Source organism: Sphaerodactylus townsendi, linkage group LG13 (genome assembly GCF_021028975.2).
Source record: "Sphaerodactylus townsendi isolate TG3544 linkage group LG13, MPM_Stown_v2.3, whole genome shotgun sequence".
Classification (NCBI taxonomy): domain Eukaryota; kingdom Metazoa; phylum Chordata; class Lepidosauria; order Squamata; family Sphaerodactylidae; genus Sphaerodactylus; species Sphaerodactylus townsendi.
The window spans coordinates 54842955-54863614 of record NC_059437.1 but is presented as its reverse complement, the minus strand read 5'-3'; the positions used below and the strand labels follow the sequence as shown (position 1 = coordinate 54863614).

The window sequence follows — 20660 nt, the reverse complement described above, 5'->3', positions numbered from 1 at the left end:
GACATCCCCAAGGAACATACAGTTATAAACTTTAAAGGCCTAATATCCGGTGTCTTTCCACGCACGCTCGATCGGAAATCTGTCATGTGGGGCAGTTCTTGGCCAACTCTTGGCGTGCACGCCAATCAAAGTCAGCTCCCGCCACTTTCTTCGCCAGAGAGCGGGTGGGGGTTCTGCACGCTGATTGGACAGAATAAGCCCGCCTCCTTCACACAGTCTCTTCACACAGACTTGACACAGGCTTGCGAAACGCATTCCGAATCTTTTTGACCCCTCTCCGGCTCTCTTAGGTCGCATTTCCGGAGGGCGGGTTCCGCAAATCGGAAGTGTCCTAGAGAAGGAACTTAAGCGGAACCGCTGCTGGGAGGCCAAGATGGTGAGCGAGGATGGGAGTGGGAGGAAGGGTGAAAATCCGATTGCTTGAAGGACCTACCCCCGAGTCATGGGTTCGAATCCCACCTGGTTGAATTTTGCTCAGTAGGCCTGTTGACTTTGGTTTGCAAAATCTCTGGCGATTTGGGAGCAGCATTTGGGGAGGGAGCTCAGTGGAGCTGTGGTGCCCTTCAGTCAACCCTTCAAAGCTGCCACTACCTCCAGGAAAACTGATTTGTTGGAATTCCAGGCTCTACTGTGGAGGTTGGCAACTCCAGGGTGCTCTCCTAAAATGCAGATTTGATTCAGACTTAGTTATTTACAAATTTTATATCCCTTTCTGCCCTATCTGAGCCGTTAAGAAATTGTAACTGGCACGTTATAAAATGCATTGCAAACCAAACAAAAAACCCCCACGCATATACAAAAAGACAGCTAGCAATTAGGACAAAGGGCAACAATAACTTGGTGTCCCCCCAGTGAAGTGGGGGTGGGAACTTGAGTTGGTTCATACCAGTTTTGCACGCACCCTTGGCTTTAACTGTTATGTATTAATTTTTTTGTTTTGCCTTCCCAGCTAGGAGTTATAATGTGTAGCCTTTCTTTTTACTCTCACAACAACCTTGTGAAGGCGGGTCATGTTGAGAGAATGATGGCCTAAGAACAGCTTCATGGTTGAGTTTTAGGATCACTACAAATTTCTGGAGTTTTTCTTGTATTTCTCTATTTACTTTTCACATTAACCAGTTTTGACAACTTCCTGTAATTCATAACACACCTCTGATTGTGGTATTACAATAATTTATCTGATGATTATGCTTGGCTAACCTTTTGGAGCATTATAAATCCATTAAATGAGAAATCATGCACTGTGTGGGAAGCAATGTGAAAGCAGCAATACTCAGTGAAATCTCTGAAGCTGAGCAAAGTTTCGTTGGGAATTCGGTATCCTTCATCTCTGTGGCTAGCAAACTAGCATAAACTATGTAGAACAGCACAAAACTGCAAAATACATTGTCCTAATGAAAGAAATCATGGGACACTCGTATAATGAAGAGTTTGCAGTTTTTTTGGAGTACGCAAAGCTTATGGATGGGGATTCTCAGATTGTACACGGAAAGGCTCACATGGGCAAAGCTTGCTATGCATGAAGACTTTTATGGTTATCTGAAAAATTATGAAGCAAGAATGATTGCTGCCTTCCATAAATGCTGGAGAAGCTCTTCCATTAATCCATTAGGCATCAGTTGCATAAATCTGACTTTTAAAAATCTTTTTTTAACATTTTCTACCCTAACCATCAGTTTTCATTGATGATTTGCCTATTAATTTGCCTTGAAATGTTTCCTTTTCTGTTGCTTCCTTTTATTTAACATTATTCATGTCTCACCCTGTTTTCTCCCCCTCCCCACCTCCTCCTCCCCTCATGGCTGCAATCAACTTCTTCATCCAATAAGGCTGGGCACAGAGTAAGTTTGTTCATCTTGGCCCTCTTGGTCACATTGGCGGGGGCAACACTCTCAGTGGCAGTTTAAGATGCTAAGTAGGTATGGAGTGAAGAACAAAGTCTTGCCATCCCCAGATACCTCTCATGTTATGCTTACCTGCAGTTCCTTTGCTTTATTATTGATTTAATTAAATAGATGAATGGTTGGTAAACTGGGTTCAGGAACCTTGGGGTTTCTCATGTACACGACAGGGATTTCCCAGTCAGTAACATAGCGATGGTAGACAATGCTTCTTAAAAGACAGCTTGTCTAGCCCTTATCAGTCATCCTTGAGGCAAGATCTTCTCCAGGGCCCCCGCAGTGTGACTATGATGCTCAGGAGGCCTAGCTAGCATTCCACCTAAATTGTGTGCTAATGCACACCTTTGAACAACTTCTTTGAAGCATGTGGTGGGTTTTTTTTGGAAAATAGCATGTGGCAGAAGAGATGCCCTGGTCCTTGCTTTTACTGCCAAGGGGAAAATGGTATCAAACTATGGCTACTGCCCCTGTGTTGTCTGTGACTGTCATTTTTGTTAACTCATGCATGTGGTATAATTATGCCAGAGCAAAAACCCTGAGCTCTTAGACTTTCTGTAGTAGATATGTACGGTGATATGCTGAGAAAACAGCAAGGGGAAGAATTACTCCACTGTCTTCCTATTACAAAAAGATGGGTCACGGTCATGGCTCAGTGGTAGAACACTTGCTTGATACGGAAAAGATACCAGATACCCTGGCACCTCCTGTTTAAAGGATCAGGCAGCAAGTGACGTATAAGATCTATACCGCAGGTAGAATAGACCAGACTGATTTTGATCAGCCAGTGGACTGACTTAGACCAATTAAGGAATTGTTCGAATGAGTCCTTAGGATCACCAACTTGCCATAGTACAACACACAGGCAGCATCATTGTAATGTTTATGTCAGGGGTGTTCAGCTCTGGTGCTTCAGATGTTCATGGTCCAGCAAGCCCCTGCTTGCTGGACACTCCTGGTTTATGTTATAGACAGTGTCAAAACACTAAGCTAAAAAACTTAAGTGGCACTTGAAACATTTAAAAAAATTAAACAACTCCCCTGCAGTTTAATGAGGTTGCTTTGCTGTGTAGACAGGATAACTTCCAGCAATCTGTTCATAAAAGGGAAAAACTCTGGAAAATGTGCCAGAAAGCTGAAAGTTGGTATGTTGAGCATGTTAAGCATATCCTCTTTCCTCCCTAAGTTGGTGCTAGTGTTAGGAGACCTTCACATTCCGCACAGATGCAACAGCCTGCCGGCAAAATTCAAGAAGCTGCTGGTGCCAGGAAAGATCCAACATATCCTCTGCACTGGAAATCTCTGCACCAAGGAGAGCTATGACTACCTCAAGACGCTGGCCGGTGACGTTCACGTGGTTAGAGGGGACTTTGATGAGGTACTGATATCTTGGAATTCTGGGTGGGAGATACTGATTAGTAGTGCTGTTGTCTTCAACTGCCCTAGTGGGCGGGTCCCCTTTTGGGGTGAATGGCTGTTCCTTAGGATAAGGCACCAGAACTTATCTTTCTCTGCTGTTGGAAGTCAGTAGGAATGAAAGGTTGCACTTTGTTAAAGCTTGGAAGGATGCAGCAGAGAAATATACCTATTTATGTCTTGTTTTTGATTCTAGAATCTGAATTATCCTGAACAGAAGGTTGTAACTGTTGGGCAGTTCAAGATTGGGCTGATCCATGGCCATCAAGTTATTCCGTGGGGAGATGTGGCCAGCCTGGCGTTACTGCAAAGGCAGTTTGATGTGGACATCCTAATTTCAGGGCATACACACAAATTTGAGGCATTCGAACATGAAAACAAGTTCTATATTAACCCTGGATCAGCAACAGGAGCCTACAGTGCTTTGGAGAAGTGAGTTAAAACACGATAAAATATGCTATTTTGGGGAAGGGTGTTTGTGACAGTGTGTTAATTACTATAGTGTGTTTAGGTGAAGGTGCAGGAGTGGTAAGCAGAAGAGGGCAGTAGCACCAGCCAGTTCAGAGGGGCTGGAGGTAACAGATGGGATAATTTTAAGGACATTCTGAGCATATTCCTTGAATTTTCTATTGGCAAAAGTAGTAATAAATGGCACTATTCTCTTACTAGAATCTGATAAGTTGTTTCTACTAGAGGATGGTGGTGGGTTTTGGCATGTCTAATGAGCTCATGTTCTAATAAACTCATAGATCAATTCTTTGGCTTTTGCACCAGAATATAGTTCTAAATATCTCTCCTAGATGCTATCACAAAAAAATCCCCCACCTTTTCTTTATCCTCCAGCAACATCATTCCTTCATTTGTGCTGATGGATATCCAAGCTTCCACCGTCGTTACTTACGTATACCAGCTAATTGGTGATGATGTGAAAGTAGAAAGAATCGAGTACAAGAAATCTTAAAAGTCGGCTACTCTCGCTATGCTCCAGTCTCCTTTTTCTTCTTTTTTTGCAGTATGCACAAAAAAGGTCTACAGTGTTTGCAATATTATTTTAGCTTATGAAGATAATCTTTCACTTATTGTAGACAGGTTAAGGAGTACTTGCCATCTTAAAGTCTGTCTTGGCTTTCTTTGTTTTGACTGTAACAAAAGGCTCAAGCTTGTAAATACTGTTTAAAATGCTCAGTAGACTTTCATCTGTTCATGTGAAGTATTCCCAACCTTGTAATAAATATTTGTTTAACTTTAATTTAGTGAAGCTTTAATTATTATGTTAAAAGTGCACGCATGGAATACTTTTTAAAAGACTTTATATATATTTTAATACAGAGGGGAAAAACACTTTGACCTGGCCAGAGATCTCATTCCTTCCAGAGGAACATCTGAAATATAAAAAAATAAATAAATAAAATTCTGTCTACCGGTTTTCAGGGCTGATTATAGCAACTCATAACATGCCATATGAAATTTAAAGTAAGGTGACCCCATTAGTTTGCAGTGGTGCTTTCAAACATACATGATATATTGATTAAAGATCTCATATACACCCACACACACCTATATACATACACACACACACATATAAAAACCCAATTTGTTACCTTTACAACATCCGATGATGATTGGTTTGCTTCAGGATTTCCCAGTTCTTTATGGCATATCTTTATTAGGGCTGCTGCATCATCCACCCTGCACAGTTAAACACACAGACTGAAGACATCTTGATTTTGTCTCAACTTCACTGAACACCCTCTTACCTAGGGCGGTACATGGTACCTGTCTGTACCTTTTGGAATGAGGGTGGCGGGAGGGCCAATTTTGTGCCTTTTCCAGGAGTATCTCACGTTTTTTGCTGCAACTCAGTACAGTTACATGGAAGTTGAACAATTCAAAGTATGCCCCACTAGATTTATTTGGACTTGCACCCTATTAAACATCTGGAAAGGCAGCTTTAATTAAGCCCATTCATCTGAATTGATCTACGCTTTACTGGACTGTAGAATTTGCTTTACACAGCAGTTCATACTTGGACTAGTTAAGTTTTTTAGGTGTGAGGAAGCTGCCCTCTCATTTGGGCTGCCTGCAGATGCAAACATGAATGGCTGGGCTGCAGATCGTGGCTTCATACAGGCCCTGCTGAATAAGGAGCATTCAGTTGTGGTTTCATTTCCAGCAGCCAGTTAATTCCACTATTACTCATTCAAACAGACCACATGTAGAAATAGCTGCAACCTACACCCTGAAGTGGACTTTGACTATCCAGTGAGTTCCAGTGGTTTCTTCTTGTTTACAAGGGCTGCTGAACTGTGGTGTGTTACAGGCATTAGTTTAAAGAAGCTCTAGGTTTTGTTAATAAACATCACTACTCAATCAAGCCTTGACCTGGGTGGACTGAGCTAGCCCAATTTCATCAGATTTCTGTAGCTAAGCAGGGTCAGTCCTGGTTAGCACTTAGATGGGAAACTTCCAAGAAAGTCCATGGTTGCTACACAGAGGCAAGCAAGGCCAAACCCCTCTATACTTCTCTTGCCTTGAAAACCCTACAGCCGTGGTGGCGAACCTTTGGCACTCCAGATGTTATGGACTACAATTCCCAATTGGCCATGCTGGCAGGGGCTGATGGGAATTGTAGTCCATAACATCTGGAGTGCCAGAGGTTCGCCACCATGGCCCTACAGGGTCACTGAAAATCTGTGACTTAACAGCCCTCTCCACCATCATTCAAGCAAGCCCATGACAATTTTGTGCTTATGGCAGTGGAGAAAATAGCTCTCTCTCCCTGCTTCCACAGAAAAGGAACAGGAAAGTAAGATCTGCATAACTCTGCACCAGCTTACCTGTTCTCTTCTGCCAGGTATTTAACCAGCCCTTTCAATTTTTCAGCCCCCATCTCTTGTAGCTTCAAGTGGGGAAGGTACTGTGTGGCCACAAAGCATTTGCCTTTTATCATGTACTCAAGAACCAAATACCTGATCTGAAGAAAGGCAGAATTATTATTCTGATTGTATCTACTATAGATATTGACAGAGCTGGAAGGAGGGAAACTTTCAGTTTAGAAAAACAACAACTAAGGAGGAATGTAACAGAGGTTTTCAAAATTATGCAGGATGTAGAGATTTGACATAGAACTTTTTCTCCCTCTCCCAAAAATCTAGAACTCAGGGCCATCCAGTGATGGGGAGTAGACTCAGGACGAACAAAAGGAAACCCATTTACACAGTGGGTGATTAAAATCTGGAACTTGCCGTCAGAGGATGTAGTGATGGCTGCAGGCATAGACAGCTTTAAAAGGGGATTAGACAGGTGCATGGAAGAGTAAAAGGAGATACTGGATTAGATGGACCACTGGTCTGATCCAGCACAGCTGTTCCTGTGGGATAGAAGGGAGAAAGATGCAACGTGATGTACCTCAGAAGCAAAGCAAGCCAGTTCGCTGTGGCCCATGTGCTCCTTGACCTGGTGCAAGATCTCCTCCAGTTGGTAAGAGTCTAAAAAGCCCTGTCCAAAGTCAGAAAACACTGTATCAAAACAATAGGGAGCTCCAACAGAACACACACACACAAAACAAGCATTGGAGGAATCAGTTTTAGGTGGGCTTTGAAATCACTGGAGAAAAGACTGATGCTTTCTTGAACACAACAGCCGTGTAGTTCGAAGGATACCAGCATCACAGAATACCACATATAAAAGATTCAGTCACATTAACCCACTATAACAAAAAGACCAGCTGCAGCTTAGACTACAGTTATTATGGTGTAAGCTTCAGTGGACTACTGTCTACTTGGCAACATCTTGTGGTCTCCTGAAATATATATAATTTCCATGGGAGCTGATCAAGGAAATCACAAACGAGGTGGAGGGATGTCAAGTCCATGCAGACTTCACAATAATTAAAATGTCTACTTTGAACACATGGGACCCATTCCCAGCAAAAGGCAACCAGTGACAAGACAGCACATCAATGAAAGAAGATAGCAAGGATATATACTTTGAATGATGAGACCACTGCAGTTCAAAGGGAGCAAAGTAAGCTCTACAGCACAGGTGTCAAACTCGCGGCCCTCCAGATGTTCATGAACTACAATTCCCATTAGCCCTTGCCAGTATTGCCAGTGCTCATGTTGGGAAGGACTGATGGGAATTGTAGTTCATGAACATCTGGAGGGCCACGAGTTTGACACCCCTGCTCTACAGTGTCAAATGTGCATTTATGCATTCTAACTTTGTGACTTCACCAACTGGTTCAAGAAGGTATTGGCCGCTAAAGGAGGGGTAGGGGAATGAACAGGATCCATTGTACTCACTTTGATCTGTTGATCTCTTTTTTCTGGCTGAGGGATCAGCCAGAGACACCCCAAAGCCAGAGCCAGAAGCTGCAACTTCATGCACTGTTTGGCAATCCTGATTACATCTAGATGAGCTAGGACAGGACACCTTTGGGGAGTGCATATTGACAGAAGAAAAGGGAAAAGTTTCAGAATTAGCTACACTTCTATATGAGAATAAAATCTCTTCCACCCTCCCCTCCCCAAGATGCATAAGAATCCTGACCATATTATGTTTCCTTGGCTTAGTAGTGCTGGCAGTTCATACACCTTTTCACAGTCACTTTGCACAGGGGAGATACCCACAGGTGCTAAAGTGAACTGCACCTCTAAACGCAAAAGGCAGGAGAAATCACACTTCATACTAGTCTCGTGTTTGAAATACTCAGATACCCTGCACAACAGATGGAGGTCCTTGTTCAGAGGACATTAACTGTTTTATGTTTGTTTCTCCAGTGAAACCCTTTTTCTGTAAGACATTTCCTAAGTGAGTTTCCTATAAACAGAGGTTTGGTGAAAAAGTTCTCTTAAGCAACTCAAAGTGATCAATCCTAAGGGGAGACAGGTCTTTTTTTGAAGATTCCCTTCCATGGGCTCTGAAACCATATACACTACTTCAAGGCTACTGAAATAGCAGTCCCAAGATCTGAAGGGCAAGAAATAGCCAGGACGGGAGAGTTAAATTTCTCCCTGCAAGACAGACCACAGGCTGTCTCTCCCAGTAAAGTCACTGTGCAATCCCTAACTGGAGATGACTACGTACCCTGGTTGAGGCCTAGCTTGGATGGAAGGAGTCTAAATGAAAGAAGGTTCCCCACCTTCTTTGGTGGCTTAGCTCAGGTGCTGAGCTTAACAGCAGGCAAGTGAGGGTGAGTGCTAAAGAGATCTCAGTCCTGAGGCTGAGCCATTCCCTGTAGACTTTGCCGGGGGGGGGGGGGGGGTTCCATTCTACCGCCACAACATTCCATTACTTCAGTCTGCTGAACATGGACTCAGCCAGAATTTATAAATATTAAGCAGGATCTTTTAAATCTGTTTCCTCCTCACAGCCTGTATTCTTTACTTACTGCAGCAGAGCTTTGAAAGACACGCAACATGCTTCCACCTCACTCTGACTTGGTGGACACGAAGCTTCAAAACAAAAGCAAGGAAACCACAGGTCAAGCTGTATTCTTTGGTTCACAAGCCAGATCTCTTACAGTTTCACAGTGTTTTTGTAGCTCTTACTATGTAGTAGGTAAAAAGCCACTAACATTTGAAGCACCAACTCTTGGAGGCCTTACACAGTTCCTGCAGATCACATGGACAAGCAGTGACCTATGCAAGGTGGTGAAACTGCCCCATGGCCACCAGGAATCCTAATAAGTCCCCTTTCTTGACTTGAGATGGCGAGTTTTGAAGTGTGTGGATAGCACACATCTCCTCAGCCAAATGAACTAAATTGAACTAAATGTTTTCAAAAAATGAAAAAAACAACACCACACAGATATTCTCAGGGTGCTGAATTTCAAATTCTTCCAGTAAATTCCCATTTACTGTGGAATGTACAAAGAAAACCCTGCATGGAGCACACAATATTGCACATTTATTTTAAGAAAGTAAAATCAAACAAAAAAACAAACCTGAATGAAATGGTGTGAGAATGACATTCTGCCAAGCTCGGGAGAAGTTTGGAATCTGAAAAATTAAATGTTTCTTAAAATTGCTGGAATTTTAAATGTACTTTTTTGTGGAGTTTGGAACCTGCCAATGCTTTTCCACTGGCAGATTCATAAGTCATGAACCTCTCCAGTCCCATGGTCTGCTGGAAGGAGAAACCGCCTTCCCCCATTAGGGTCAAAACAAACTAAATTCCACAGTACTGAGAGAGCTGCCATAGCAGGTGGCTAAGGAGCTGATAATGGGTCTGAGGAAAGGAAAGGAGGGAGGAAGAGGGGGTCTGAACAGATGCAGGTTCCCAGGTCCCAGGCAGGAGGCGAAATGTGGCAGGATCAAAAAGAGGCTGATCACGACAATAGGTAACTGCTAATCCTACCATTTTATGGCACTTGCAAGGAATAAAACCTTGGTTTAGTGCCAGCATCACACCAACTGCTCACACCACTGCAATTTCTGCAGCCAGACTTTTAGAATGGAACGAAAGTTTAAATTAGTACCTGTAGCTCATTTGGACAGGGTGTATTTATGGTGAAGATGTATTTTTTACCCGACTAGCCTCATCTGTTCATGTAAAACACTTCTCCCCCCTCCCCCCAAAAAGTTAACACAACACCAACACTTTTCAAGAAGTTCAGGTTCCATCTTGACGAAGAAAACTTCACGCACCTGCCATAACGAATGTATCCCCGTAATCTCTACCAAAACTTTCCTCAGATAATCAACCTGAAAAACATATTGTTTTGTAACGAAAATATTTTATGTTATGGAGATAAGTAAGCCACAATTTCAACTATTATTTCAGTAAGTTGTTGGTATGGGCAATGAGCGGTGCTTAAGCAGTTGCATTTGGAAAAAGCTTGTGGAGCCATACCTTGCTCCCAAGCACAGAGGAAAGCCATTCTTGCAAGCAGGTAAGTTGCCAGGGGTAGGACATGGGGGGTGGGCAAGAAAGAGGAAAAGCAAAGAACATCACAAGCACAAATGAGCGTTCTGTTGTTAGACTAGGCATCAGTTCTAAAGCTTTTTTATTAGAGCAGGCTCTGTTTTAAATAAAGCAGTCCTATTGGCTCTGCAAAAGCATGAAGATCTCTAAATTTAGTCAGGGACAGATAACAATCCCATTATAATTATAAACCTTGTAACTGTAAGCTAAGTGTGGTATTCTGTATATAATATTCTATATATATTGACAAAAGAGACATTACTATTCTTCTCCACTTTGTATAACACTACAGTGAGTTTGCAAAACCAAACTGCATACTGGTTTTCCAGAACTCCTAAATGGAGTTAGTTTCAGCATCTCCACGTAGTGTACCATTAGATACCCAACAAAAAGATGTATTTATTTCACACATAATGATGCTAATTCATTGTCATCCTGGTGCTGTGGGGGAGGGTGTCTTCGAAAGGCATCAGGGAAGCCCTTCTCTATGTGCTTCCCCAAGAATTCACAGCATGTGTGCGAACACACACCCCTATATAAGAGGGAAGCTTCAGAAGGGCAAACAATGTTCCAAAATTTAGGTATTTCTCCATTTGCAACGATGGAACCTCAAACCAGCCGCATGGCGATGTAACCCTTTTCGAGACCGGGAAAAAGTGCCCAAATTGTAAACCCTAAAACCCACCTCTATTTATCATCACAAAGTGCCAACGCTGGGCAATTCTTCTTAACCTGGAATACTTGAGGTTTTAGTTAAGGAAAAATGGTTGGCCTCGGTGGGCAAGCATAAGCTACTCAGAAGTAAGCTTGGTGGTAGTCGGTGGCTTTGCTTTGAAGCAACCGTGCAACTCTTCCAACGGGTGAATCACGACCCTAGGAGGGTTTACTCAGAAGCAAGCCCCATTGCCAGCAACCGAGCTTACTCCCAGGTAAAGGATCGCACATTAGTTCTTTGCATGAAAATCAGTGGGGTTTAACAGCGCTTAACAGTGTTACCTACACTGCTTCCCCAAAACTAGGTCTTAGGTTTAATGCTAATAATCGAGCCCAGCGGCCCAGGCCAGCCTAGATGTGTGTGTGTGTGGGGGGGGGGCACTCTGTTTGCATGTGCCCACAGAGAGAGCTCTGAGTGCCAATCTGGCACCCGTACCATAGGTTCACCACCACTGGACTAAACAGTGCATTTAAGTTCTCCTGTTAGAACATGTGAAAACCTGGAGGTTTCCAGGTTTTCCCCTTTAAATTGTTCTACTAGATGCAACCTACACACTTCTCACCTTGAAGCATAAAGCAAGGCCCCCTTCCCCAAGCCAGAGAAAAGACTCACCATGTTGAAATAAAGCAGTTTTTGCAGCAAACCATTCCACAGCTGAGCATCCCACACTTGATATTCCAAACTTAGTTCAGTCACTAGTTTCACTGCCTGGAAACAAAGGGAAAAGAAACAGACATCTGATGGACGTCACATTTACTTTTTGTATCTTGCCTGGTTCTTTGGGGGTTCTCATGAATGTGACCACACCTACTTCTGCCATAATCCCAACCACTCATCTGCAACTCCACCCATGGCAGAGTGATGGTACTTCCAGGGGCCACAGACGGCAGTGTGCTCACAGCTGGGCACCACAAGCAGTGGTTCGTGAACATTTATTTATTGACTATCTCCAGAAATGTTACCCTGGGTTCATGACTGTGATTTTTCCATAATCCTTTGATCATGCCTTCCTTGGGAGCCTTGTGGAATGATTGGTAAGTGTATGGAATGTTGAGGATTTCCAATTCAGCGAGGTAAATTAAGGCTTTCAGGAAAATCCTGTTGCAAAGGGGAAAAAAGGAAGTTGTGTTTACCAGAACTGAAGTTAATTTACAGCAAATATTCTAGACTTGAATGCTACTAAGAGGGGCACTAAATTTGTTCTGGAATAATAAATGAATCATCAAGAAATCCCTAATTCTCCAAGCAAAATAAACTACTCAAATATATGCACAGTCTCAGTGATTTCAAGACGGCAGGATAGCAAAAACCGACCAGCCCTCTCATGGTGCAGATACAAGTGTATACGAATTGTGAATGCAACCTCTAAGTGACAAGATCAACCATAACTTTATTAAAATAATAGAATACCAATTTCAGCTAGCAAGGGCAAATTATACTACATGGGGCTCAAATGCACCGATCCAGGCATTGGCTTCAGGAATGAAGCCAGTCTCTGCATGTAGATGCTTTCCTGGATGAGGAACTGAGAATACAAATAAGTCCTGCTAGTACAATTCCCCATACCCTAATACAGCAGTTGGAGTTGAATGCCCACAGCATTTTAAAAAACTATTGGGACAGGGGAAACAGCTCCAGTCCCCTAAATCCTTGGCAGCCTTGAGCATCAAACCCAGCACCTACCAGGCCTAGGTGGTCCTTTAAGAGTCAGCCAGTCAAGGACATGCAGCCCTTGGACAATCAGCTGACTAGGAGCTCCAGCAGAGAAAGAGGAGTTCACTCCAAGGTCACTACTGGTCCCTTGTGGATCAGGACACACCCCCAAAGGGCTTCTAGGTAGGACAAGATCACCAGGCCTGGCTAGGACCTTCAAAAGACTTGAGGAAGCTAAGGACACACCAGCTCTGGCTCCCAGCCCAGAAAGGAGAGGAGGTGGGATTGAGAACTGCTTAACCACTTCCCCACCACCTAAGGCAGTGGTGGCGAACCTTTGGCACTCCAGATGTTATGGACTACAATTCCCATCAGCCCCTGCCAGCATGGACCTAAGGCTTCATCCGAGCTGGATCCTGGTCTACGATGGCCACGGCCCAGGCTGACAGAAAACGTTAAGTCCCACTAAGGAGATGGGACAGCTGGATTTTGGCTCCTAAGGAACTTGCAAATACATCTCCCTGTTGCTCAGGTGCACAGTGCTAGACTGGAACCATCACATTCTGTTATGTTCAGCCAAACTTCATCATTACTGAATATTTTCTACATTGAGATAACACAAGGCTCGACCTACCTTACTTCCAGAATAGATTTTTTGAAGAGCAGTTCAACAGTAGGAGTGTCTGCCAAGTAGATCAGGCACTTGAGAGCTCTGCTTCTCTGAGCAAACGTCAGCTGGTTTTCCCCAATAGGCTAAGAGGGGGAATGGGGTATTAGCAGTGGAAGTGAGAGACATATTTAACCCTAGCCATAATAAAGCACACTATTGTTAACTCAGGTTATTCAGTTTGACATAAACTGAAAAACAGATGCTAACCTGGACACTTGGTAAAATGCTACATTCAATGACGGTTTCCAAAAGATGAATGCAGCACTGTTCTCAAACAGAGGATGGAAGAGTCTGCAAAGTTGTAAATCTGGAAAGCAAATTTTAACCTTTGCAAAAGATCTCCTCCCTCAACATACAGAGCTTGGTTAGGCATCTCAAATCTAGTGCTACACAGGGGGCATTGGTCACAAACGACACAACCACTTCCATGTGTTCAAGGGCCTTCTTTAGTGTCCTGAATGACAGCCACTGCCTCTGTCTGGCAAACCCTCTTTGAAACAGACACATTTTGCAAGCAGTGAATGCAGAGTTGGTGGTAGAAACCCTGCATTGCTCAAAAGGAAGAAGAAGAGTTGGATTTATATCCCCCCTTTCTCTCCTATAGGAGACTCAAAGGGGCTTACAAACTCCTTACCCTTCCCTCCTCGCAACAAACACCCTGTGAGGGGGACCTTGTGGGACCCATCTGGGAGGACTCTAACTCAGGACACCCATTTCTGTCTGTACTGGTAGAATTCAAGACAACATGGAGACAGACCTATTTTACCAGGTCTGCCCTTTCCACCTCTACCTAATGAAGAAGGAGTAGGAGTTTGGATTTATATCCCCCCTTTCTCTCCTGTAGGAGACTCAAGGGGGTTTACAATCTCCTTGCCCTTCCCCCCTCACAACAAACACCCTGTGAGGTGGGCGGGGCTGAGAGAGCTCCGGAAACCTGTGACTAGCCCAAGGTCACCCAGCTGGCATTTGTTGGAGTGCACAGGCTAATATGAATTCCCCAGATAAGCCTCCACAGCTCAAGCAGCACAGCAGGGAATCAAACCTGGTTCCTCCAGATTAGAGTACACCTGCTCTTAACCATTACGCCATCGCTTAGAAAGGGGTAGGATTAAGGAAAAAAAGCGGTAGCATTAAGGGTTTTATTGGCCAGACCAAGTTCCTGTGTACGTTTCTTGATCCCCACCCTCCCCCCGAGTTCAAATTAAAGCACAAGCCTGGGATAAAGAAGTCAGTCTCAGGCCATTATGAGACGCACTCCACAGGTTCTTCCTGATCAGTAAGACTTTGGGTTTTTTTAAGTACAGGGGAATAGTACAGCAAAGTATCCTCCAAAGAGTGTACGCCCTACGTCTGTTTAAAAACATCAAGAACAAAACCACATCACCAACTTACAGATGTTGCAGATGTTGCACATTCATAAAGGATTCGGCATCCTTTATCTGCTGGCTGCAGCTGCAGGACATATACAAGTCTGTAAAAAACATTTCCCCCTTTTAATACAAACTTCCTGTTGTACTGGAACAGTTTTATTCTATACACAAAGCTGCCCATTTAATTGTCATATGTTTACATAGAAACGAGTAAATGCTGGTAGAACAGTACTTTAAGAAAATGCAGACAGGACAAATCAGCAGGTTCTGGGGAATTCTCTTTTTCTCTTGTTTTTAGCATTTTTACTTTGTGTAGAGCCAAAGTAAGATGCTTCCACTGTGGTGACAGTGAGGGATCAGTTTAGCTGTTGGCAGTTAGAATTCTCGATGAGAAACAATCCAGTGTCTGGGCATTTAAACAGTCTAGTATCGAATGTGTGCTTTCCTTTCCCTTCTTATTTTCACCTTGAAGGACAGCTGTCCCACTTCCTCTCTCCCCACAAGGCACATATACCACAGTAGCTTATGAACTCAGGAAGAGGCTGGGGGCCAAAAGGGTTACTTTGCATGCAGTGGATCCCAGGTTCAATTAAAAGACCTCAAGAGGTAGGGCCAAAGAGACAGAGAGCTGGTGACAGTAAGTTGCACCTGGTGTTGGAGCAAGAAAACAATGTGGCGTAACAGAGGCTTGCATCAGAAGACAAAAACCTACCTCTTGATTTCATCTTCTGCTTTTTCAACCATCTCTGAAGTTCTCTTTTTAAAACAACAAGAAAGAAATTCAGGTTATCAAGTTCAGAACACTGGTGTCAAAGCTATTAAGTCCGCCCAAAGCCCAATCTTTTGCTGGACCTCAAAATTTGGCAGGTGTTATTTGGGGGGGGAGGGGACAGTGCTACTAATGTAGCAAGTGCAAACTCTACTGGCAAACTTCCAATTGTAGAGTATCGCAGTGTATCATTATGGTAGGGGGAGCTTCTCTCAGTAAAAATGGGACATTATCTAGCTGATCATGTTAAACTCAATCTGGAAATTGGTTATAATTCACAAGGGTACAACAGCCATTCTCATTTCTAGATTTAGTTCCAGTGTCATCAACTGAATAATTCCTCCGTGGACTGAAAATTGGGTCTTAGGGGTAGAACTTGGCAGCCAGTCCAAGAACTCCAAAACTTTTAATAACCCGTTCCTAGTCTCCAAAGACTTGTATGTACACAGCTTTTCAGAATCTTCTCTCACTTTCAGGAAGGAAGTTTCCTTTCCAGACCATCTTCTGCAACAAAAACATCTAGCCATAGGAAGCTATTTTACTTTAAAAGCTTGAAGTGTGGGGGAGGTATTTCCAGTCTTGGGAAAGACTCTCTACAGAGTGTCTCCTTTGCACCTCAGCAGTCTGGTCATCCAACAGGATAAAGCAACAAGGCCAAGAAGCCCTGCTGCAAGTCAGAATGTGAAGTAACGCTTACAAGGCCTTCTCTCCTCTTTGGAAATACCCACAGCAGCATTTGTTGATTTAGGGCTGTGGCTCAGTCCCTGCTCTGCACGCAGAAAGCCCCAGTCCAATCCCTGACCTTTCCAATTACAGGACCTCAAGGGGAGAGCCTTTATCACCTAAGACCAATCAGAGCCTAAGACCAATCAGAGCAGAGAAAACTGAGCTAGATGGAGCGATAGTTTGAGTTGAGATAAGGCATCCTCTCATGTCGTGACAGAATTTGCTTAAGGAAATGCACTTACATCTATTGGTGCTTCATTTGAACACAGCCATTTTTCCAGCAGTATTTCCCAAATCTTCTTTATGTCCAGATCGTTGATTTCAGTTATTTCTTTTGCTGCAGCATGAATATCTGGGCAGAAGCAGAAATGGTATACACAAAGACCACCACATCATTTCTCTCACCACATATCTGAGATTCTCCTGAAACTATAAGAGCATTTGGGAAGCCAAATGTGTGCATCTATTACGTGAGTCCCCATGCATTCATGAGAAGATCAGAGATCCCATATGGTAACTGGGGAACTACCTTACTTACAAAAGCCTTGAGGACGGGGTAAGAAGGTGCCCTCCTTTAGTAAAGAAATTTTTTTATGATCGTTCCATAAGTGCATTAATAAGAGTGGAATTTAAATGCGCTGCCATGGCAAGGAGGACTGAAGAGCAACATCTAAGTATTTGAAGGACAGACATGGCTCAATTTTATGATTATCTATATAGCCAAGTTTGGTTCAAGAGTTTCCAAAAACCATTATGCTGGTTGTGGCCGAGCCCAGACACTGGTCTTATTATAGTTGATCTTTAGAAACTCTTTATTGCAACAGTCCACTAAAGTAGACAACATCTTTTTTAGGCCAGATTTTGTAAGATAAGATAAGATGGTCATGTCATCAGCATAAAGTAAGGAGGTTATCTTCCAGATGCATCACTAAGAAGAGCATTTATGCACACCCAATTTCAGACAATGCCCTCAGTTTACATTCAGGGCAGATATAGTAAAATCCATCCTGATTTTAGCTTCTGACCATGCGCCTCTCTCTAATCAGGTGAAGACCTTGTGCATTATTTTTTTCTACTGTCCATTATATGTCAGTATTTGATCAAGATTGAGCCAAGTTATTCCATATGGTTTTTGGAATCAGATGAGGATCACATGTTTTCTTTTAGCAGATGTAAACCCAGTCATTACATATAGGGTTGCCTCTTATTTATTAATTAAATTAAGGAAATGGTTTGTGTTTGCCAACCCTAAAAACAGATCAGTCCTATTTTTGTCTATGGAACTGATTATTGTGTTTTACCTGATTGTATATTTTTATTCTGCTATATCTGTTATATTGATATGGTATTATGTTATGTTGTTAAAGCATGTGGCTATAGTAATAAATTTTCACATTTACACTGCAGACTAGTGTCAGATACGCATGCTGGTTTTGGGACAGACACATCCATGATTCTAGGTGAGTGCTACACTGCCAAAGAAGAACCATGGTTAGATGCCACATGAATGAGCACGAGAGGAAATTTTGGAATTCATTAATTCACAGGGCTGCCATGAACAGAAGACTGCACTTAACACACATATGCTGAAGGAACCCTTTTCTACACTGATTTGTTAGCTGAACACTTCAGAGAATAAGATAAGATAAAATTTAATGTCATTGTGCATGCACAACGAAAATACAAACATCCCCCGATGCACATTTCTGCAGTCCTCACACGCCATCTTCCACAATCCCCCTTCGAACCAAGTTCCAAGTTGTGCACTAACCATGTTCCCCATATACAAGACCCTTTTCAATAGCGTGGCCACCTCTTTCTTATACCTTTGCATTGTATGATAAGAGAGGAAGCTTGCATGCTTTTCCTTGGGGATGCTTCCCCATCATTTACAATTCTTCTTGAGCCAGCGTGGTGTAGTGGTTAAGAGCAGGCGCACTCTAATCTGGAGAACTGGGTTTGATTCCTCGCTCTGCCACTTGAGCTGTGGAGGCTTATCCGGTGAACCAGATTAGCTTGTGCACTCTAACACATGCCAGCTGGGTGACCTTGGGCTAGTCACAGTTCTTCTCTCAGTCCCACCCACCTCACAGGGTGTTTGTTGGGGAGGGAGGGAGGGGGGAGATTGTTAGCCCCTTTGAGTCTCCTTACTCTTCTTCTTCCCATCAAAAAACAGTAAAGTTTCTAGGTTTGAAAGTGGCTGCTATACAGCCAGTGCTGGTTCCAGGAATTTGGAAGTCCTAGAACAAGGGCCACACTCTTTACTTAACCTGGAAAGGCATGATGCATAAGACAGGTTGGTCACACTGCCTCTGACTTCTTGGAGTATGCAACGAAACACAACATTTAGCCAGTGAGACTGGAGTTGGGGCTAGGACCCAGGCAAATGCTTTTGTGGGGGTGGGGAAACAAGCTCACCTGGGTAATTGCAGCCAGCTGGATTCTGAAATCTTTCTATGATGCTGCTGTGCTGGTAGAGCAGCACCACCAGTCTGGCAGGCTTGCCAATCAGCTTCAAATGCTCCTCTGAGTTAAGCTTGTGGGCCATGAGCACAGCCCCTGTGGCCTGCTTGCAGTATTCCACCTGTATCTTTTTCTGAAACATTCGAGCCTTTTCTCGAGATTCCTCCTTGGTCAGGAGACAAAATATTTATTATGAGTAAAAGTTGGAGCTTCCAGAAATGTACAAAAAAATCAACCTCCCCACCACCAAGTGCCCCTTTCCCAACCACTCAAACATAATGCAGACATTCACCTGGTCCACTGGCTATAACATATAATTAAACTTTATTGTGTGTGTTATAGCAGAACAGTTACCTGCACATCTTTATGAGTCCGCCATTTTTCAACTAAATAGACACAGAGTTTCAATGCCATCACTTTGATGGGTCCTGGAGAGAAATTTAAAAAATATAAAACATACATGAACTGCAGTCAGTGAAGTGGTTAAGAGCAGGTGGACTCTAATCCAGAGATCCTGGTTTGATACCCCACTCCTCTGCATGAGTGGTGGACTGTTATGTGGTGAACCAGATATGTTTCCTCACTCCTACATTCCTTGGGCTAGTCACAGTTCTCTCCGAACTTTCTCAGCCCCACTTGCCTCACAAGGTGTCTGTTGTGGAGAGAGGAAGAGAGTTGTCTCTTTGAGTCTCCTTATAGGAGAATAAGGGAGGAGGTATAAATCCCACCCTTTATTCTTGCAAGTAAGCTGGAAAGATGTGGACTAGACAATGCAACTGTTAGATGGATTTGTAATTGGTTGACTGGCATCCTGGAGAGAAGTGAGTAGTGAAGTGCCACAGGGTTTTGTTCTGGGACCAGGGCTATTCAATATTTTTTATCAATGAGATGGATAATGAAATAAAGGGCATGTCAATCAAATCTGCAGATGATACCAAATTAGGAGGGGTAGCTAATACCCTGGAGGACAGGGGTAGGATTCAAAATGATCTGGAACGATTAGAGAGCTGTGCCAAAACTAACAAAATGAATTTCAGCAGAGACAAATGTAAGATTCAACAGAAAAAATGAAGTGCAGATATAGGATGGATGACACCTGGCTTGACAACAGTACATGTGAAAGGGAACTGGGAGTCTTAGTAGACCACTAACTGAACATGAGTTAGCAGTGTGATATGGCAACCAAGAAAGCCAATGCAATTCTGGGATGCATCAATAAGAGTATAGTGTATAGAATCGAGGGAAGTAATTATACCACTCTATTCTGAATTGGTCAGACCTCACCTTCAGTACTATGTTCAGTTCTGGGCACCGCAATTTAAGAAGGATAATAACAAGCTGGAAAATGTTCAGAGGAGGGAAATCAAAATGGGTAAAAGGTCTGGAATCCATGCCCTATGAAGAGAGACTTAGGGAGCTGGGGATGTTTAGTCTGGAAAAGCAAAGGTTAAGGGGGGACATAATAGGTATGTTTAAATGTTTGAAGGGATGTCATGTCGAAGAGGGAGCAAGCTTGTTTTCTGCTGCCTCAGAGACTTGGACACAGAGTAATGGATTCAAGGTGCAGGAAAAGAGATTCAACCTAAACATTAGGAAGAACTTCCTGACTGTCAGGGCTGTTCGACAGTGGAATTCACTGCCTCGGAGAGTGGTGGAATCTCCTTCTATGGAGGTTTTTAAATAGAGGCTGGATGATCATATGTTGCAAGTGCTTTGTGTATTCCTGAATGGCAGGGGGTTGGACTTGATGGCCCTTGTGGTCTCTTCCAACTCTATGATTCTATGATTCTTCCTCTTTTTCATCTTGGCCCCACTTCCTCTTTTCAGCTTGAATTGGAATTGGCAGAGCCAGGTTCTAGAGTCCAAGATGCAACAAGGGCCCAGCAGAGACATTCAGAGGCTTAGCTTGTATCTCCTTGCAACCTTGTACAATGAATTTATAGTCCAGGCACAAAAGCACATATCTTTAATTACCAAGCCCCATGTGAAGGGAAGGAGGGAACATGTAAACTGGATGGTCTCCAGGTTCATTCAGGGGGGGAGTAAGAAATGT

General features: G+C 43.2%; 2 protein-coding genes across 4 annotated transcripts in view; one reads left to right on the top strand and one right to left on the bottom strand.

Annotated features, from left to right (window-relative positions):
* Positions 1-238: 238 nt before the first annotated feature.
* VPS29 (VPS29 retromer complex component) lies at positions 239-4563 on the top strand. 3 transcript variants are annotated; one of them, XM_048514195.1, is made up of 5 exons: positions 239-376; positions 1830-1841; positions 3085-3276; positions 3511-3746; positions 4158-4563. In XM_048514195.1, the coding sequence occupies exons 1-5, from the start codon at positions 374-376 to the stop codon at positions 4273-4275; spliced, it is 561 nt and encodes a 186-aa protein (XP_048370152.1). In that variant the 5' UTR covers positions 239-373; the 3' UTR covers positions 4276-4563. The 3 variants fall into 3 exon arrangements, with proteins under 3 accessions (XP_048370152.1, XP_048370154.1, XP_048370153.1); XM_048514196.1 differs by lacking the exon at positions 239-376 and adding an exon at positions 1029-1046; XM_048514197.1 differs by lacking the exon at positions 1830-1841.
* A 44-nt stretch (positions 4564-4607) lies between these two features.
* The window catches only part of KNTC1 (kinetochore associated 1), a 53109-nt gene continuing 37056 nt past the window's right edge, over positions 4608-20660 (bottom strand). The window contains exons 48-63 of the mRNA XM_048514186.1: positions 18962-19035; positions 18563-18773; positions 16387-16496; positions 15362-15405; positions 14672-14750; positions 13244-13362; positions 11919-12054; positions 11569-11664; positions 9965-10021; positions 9262-9316; positions 8707-8770; positions 7619-7748; positions 6723-6812; positions 6152-6288; positions 4916-5003; positions 4608-4696 (exon numbers count right to left, since the gene is read on the bottom strand). Coding sequence (XP_048370143.1) covers positions 4676-4696; positions 4916-5003; positions 6152-6288; positions 6723-6812; positions 7619-7748; positions 8707-8770; positions 9262-9316; positions 9965-10021; positions 11569-11664; positions 11919-12054; positions 13244-13362; positions 14672-14750; positions 15362-15405; positions 16387-16496; positions 18563-18773; positions 18962-19035 — 1511 coding nt within the window. The 3' untranslated portion in view covers positions 4608-4675. The remainder of the gene's footprint in view (positions 4697-4915; positions 5004-6151; positions 6289-6722; positions 6813-7618; positions 7749-8706; positions 8771-9261; positions 9317-9964; positions 10022-11568; positions 11665-11918; positions 12055-13243; positions 13363-14671; positions 14751-15361; positions 15406-16386; positions 16497-18562; positions 18774-18961; positions 19036-20660) is intronic.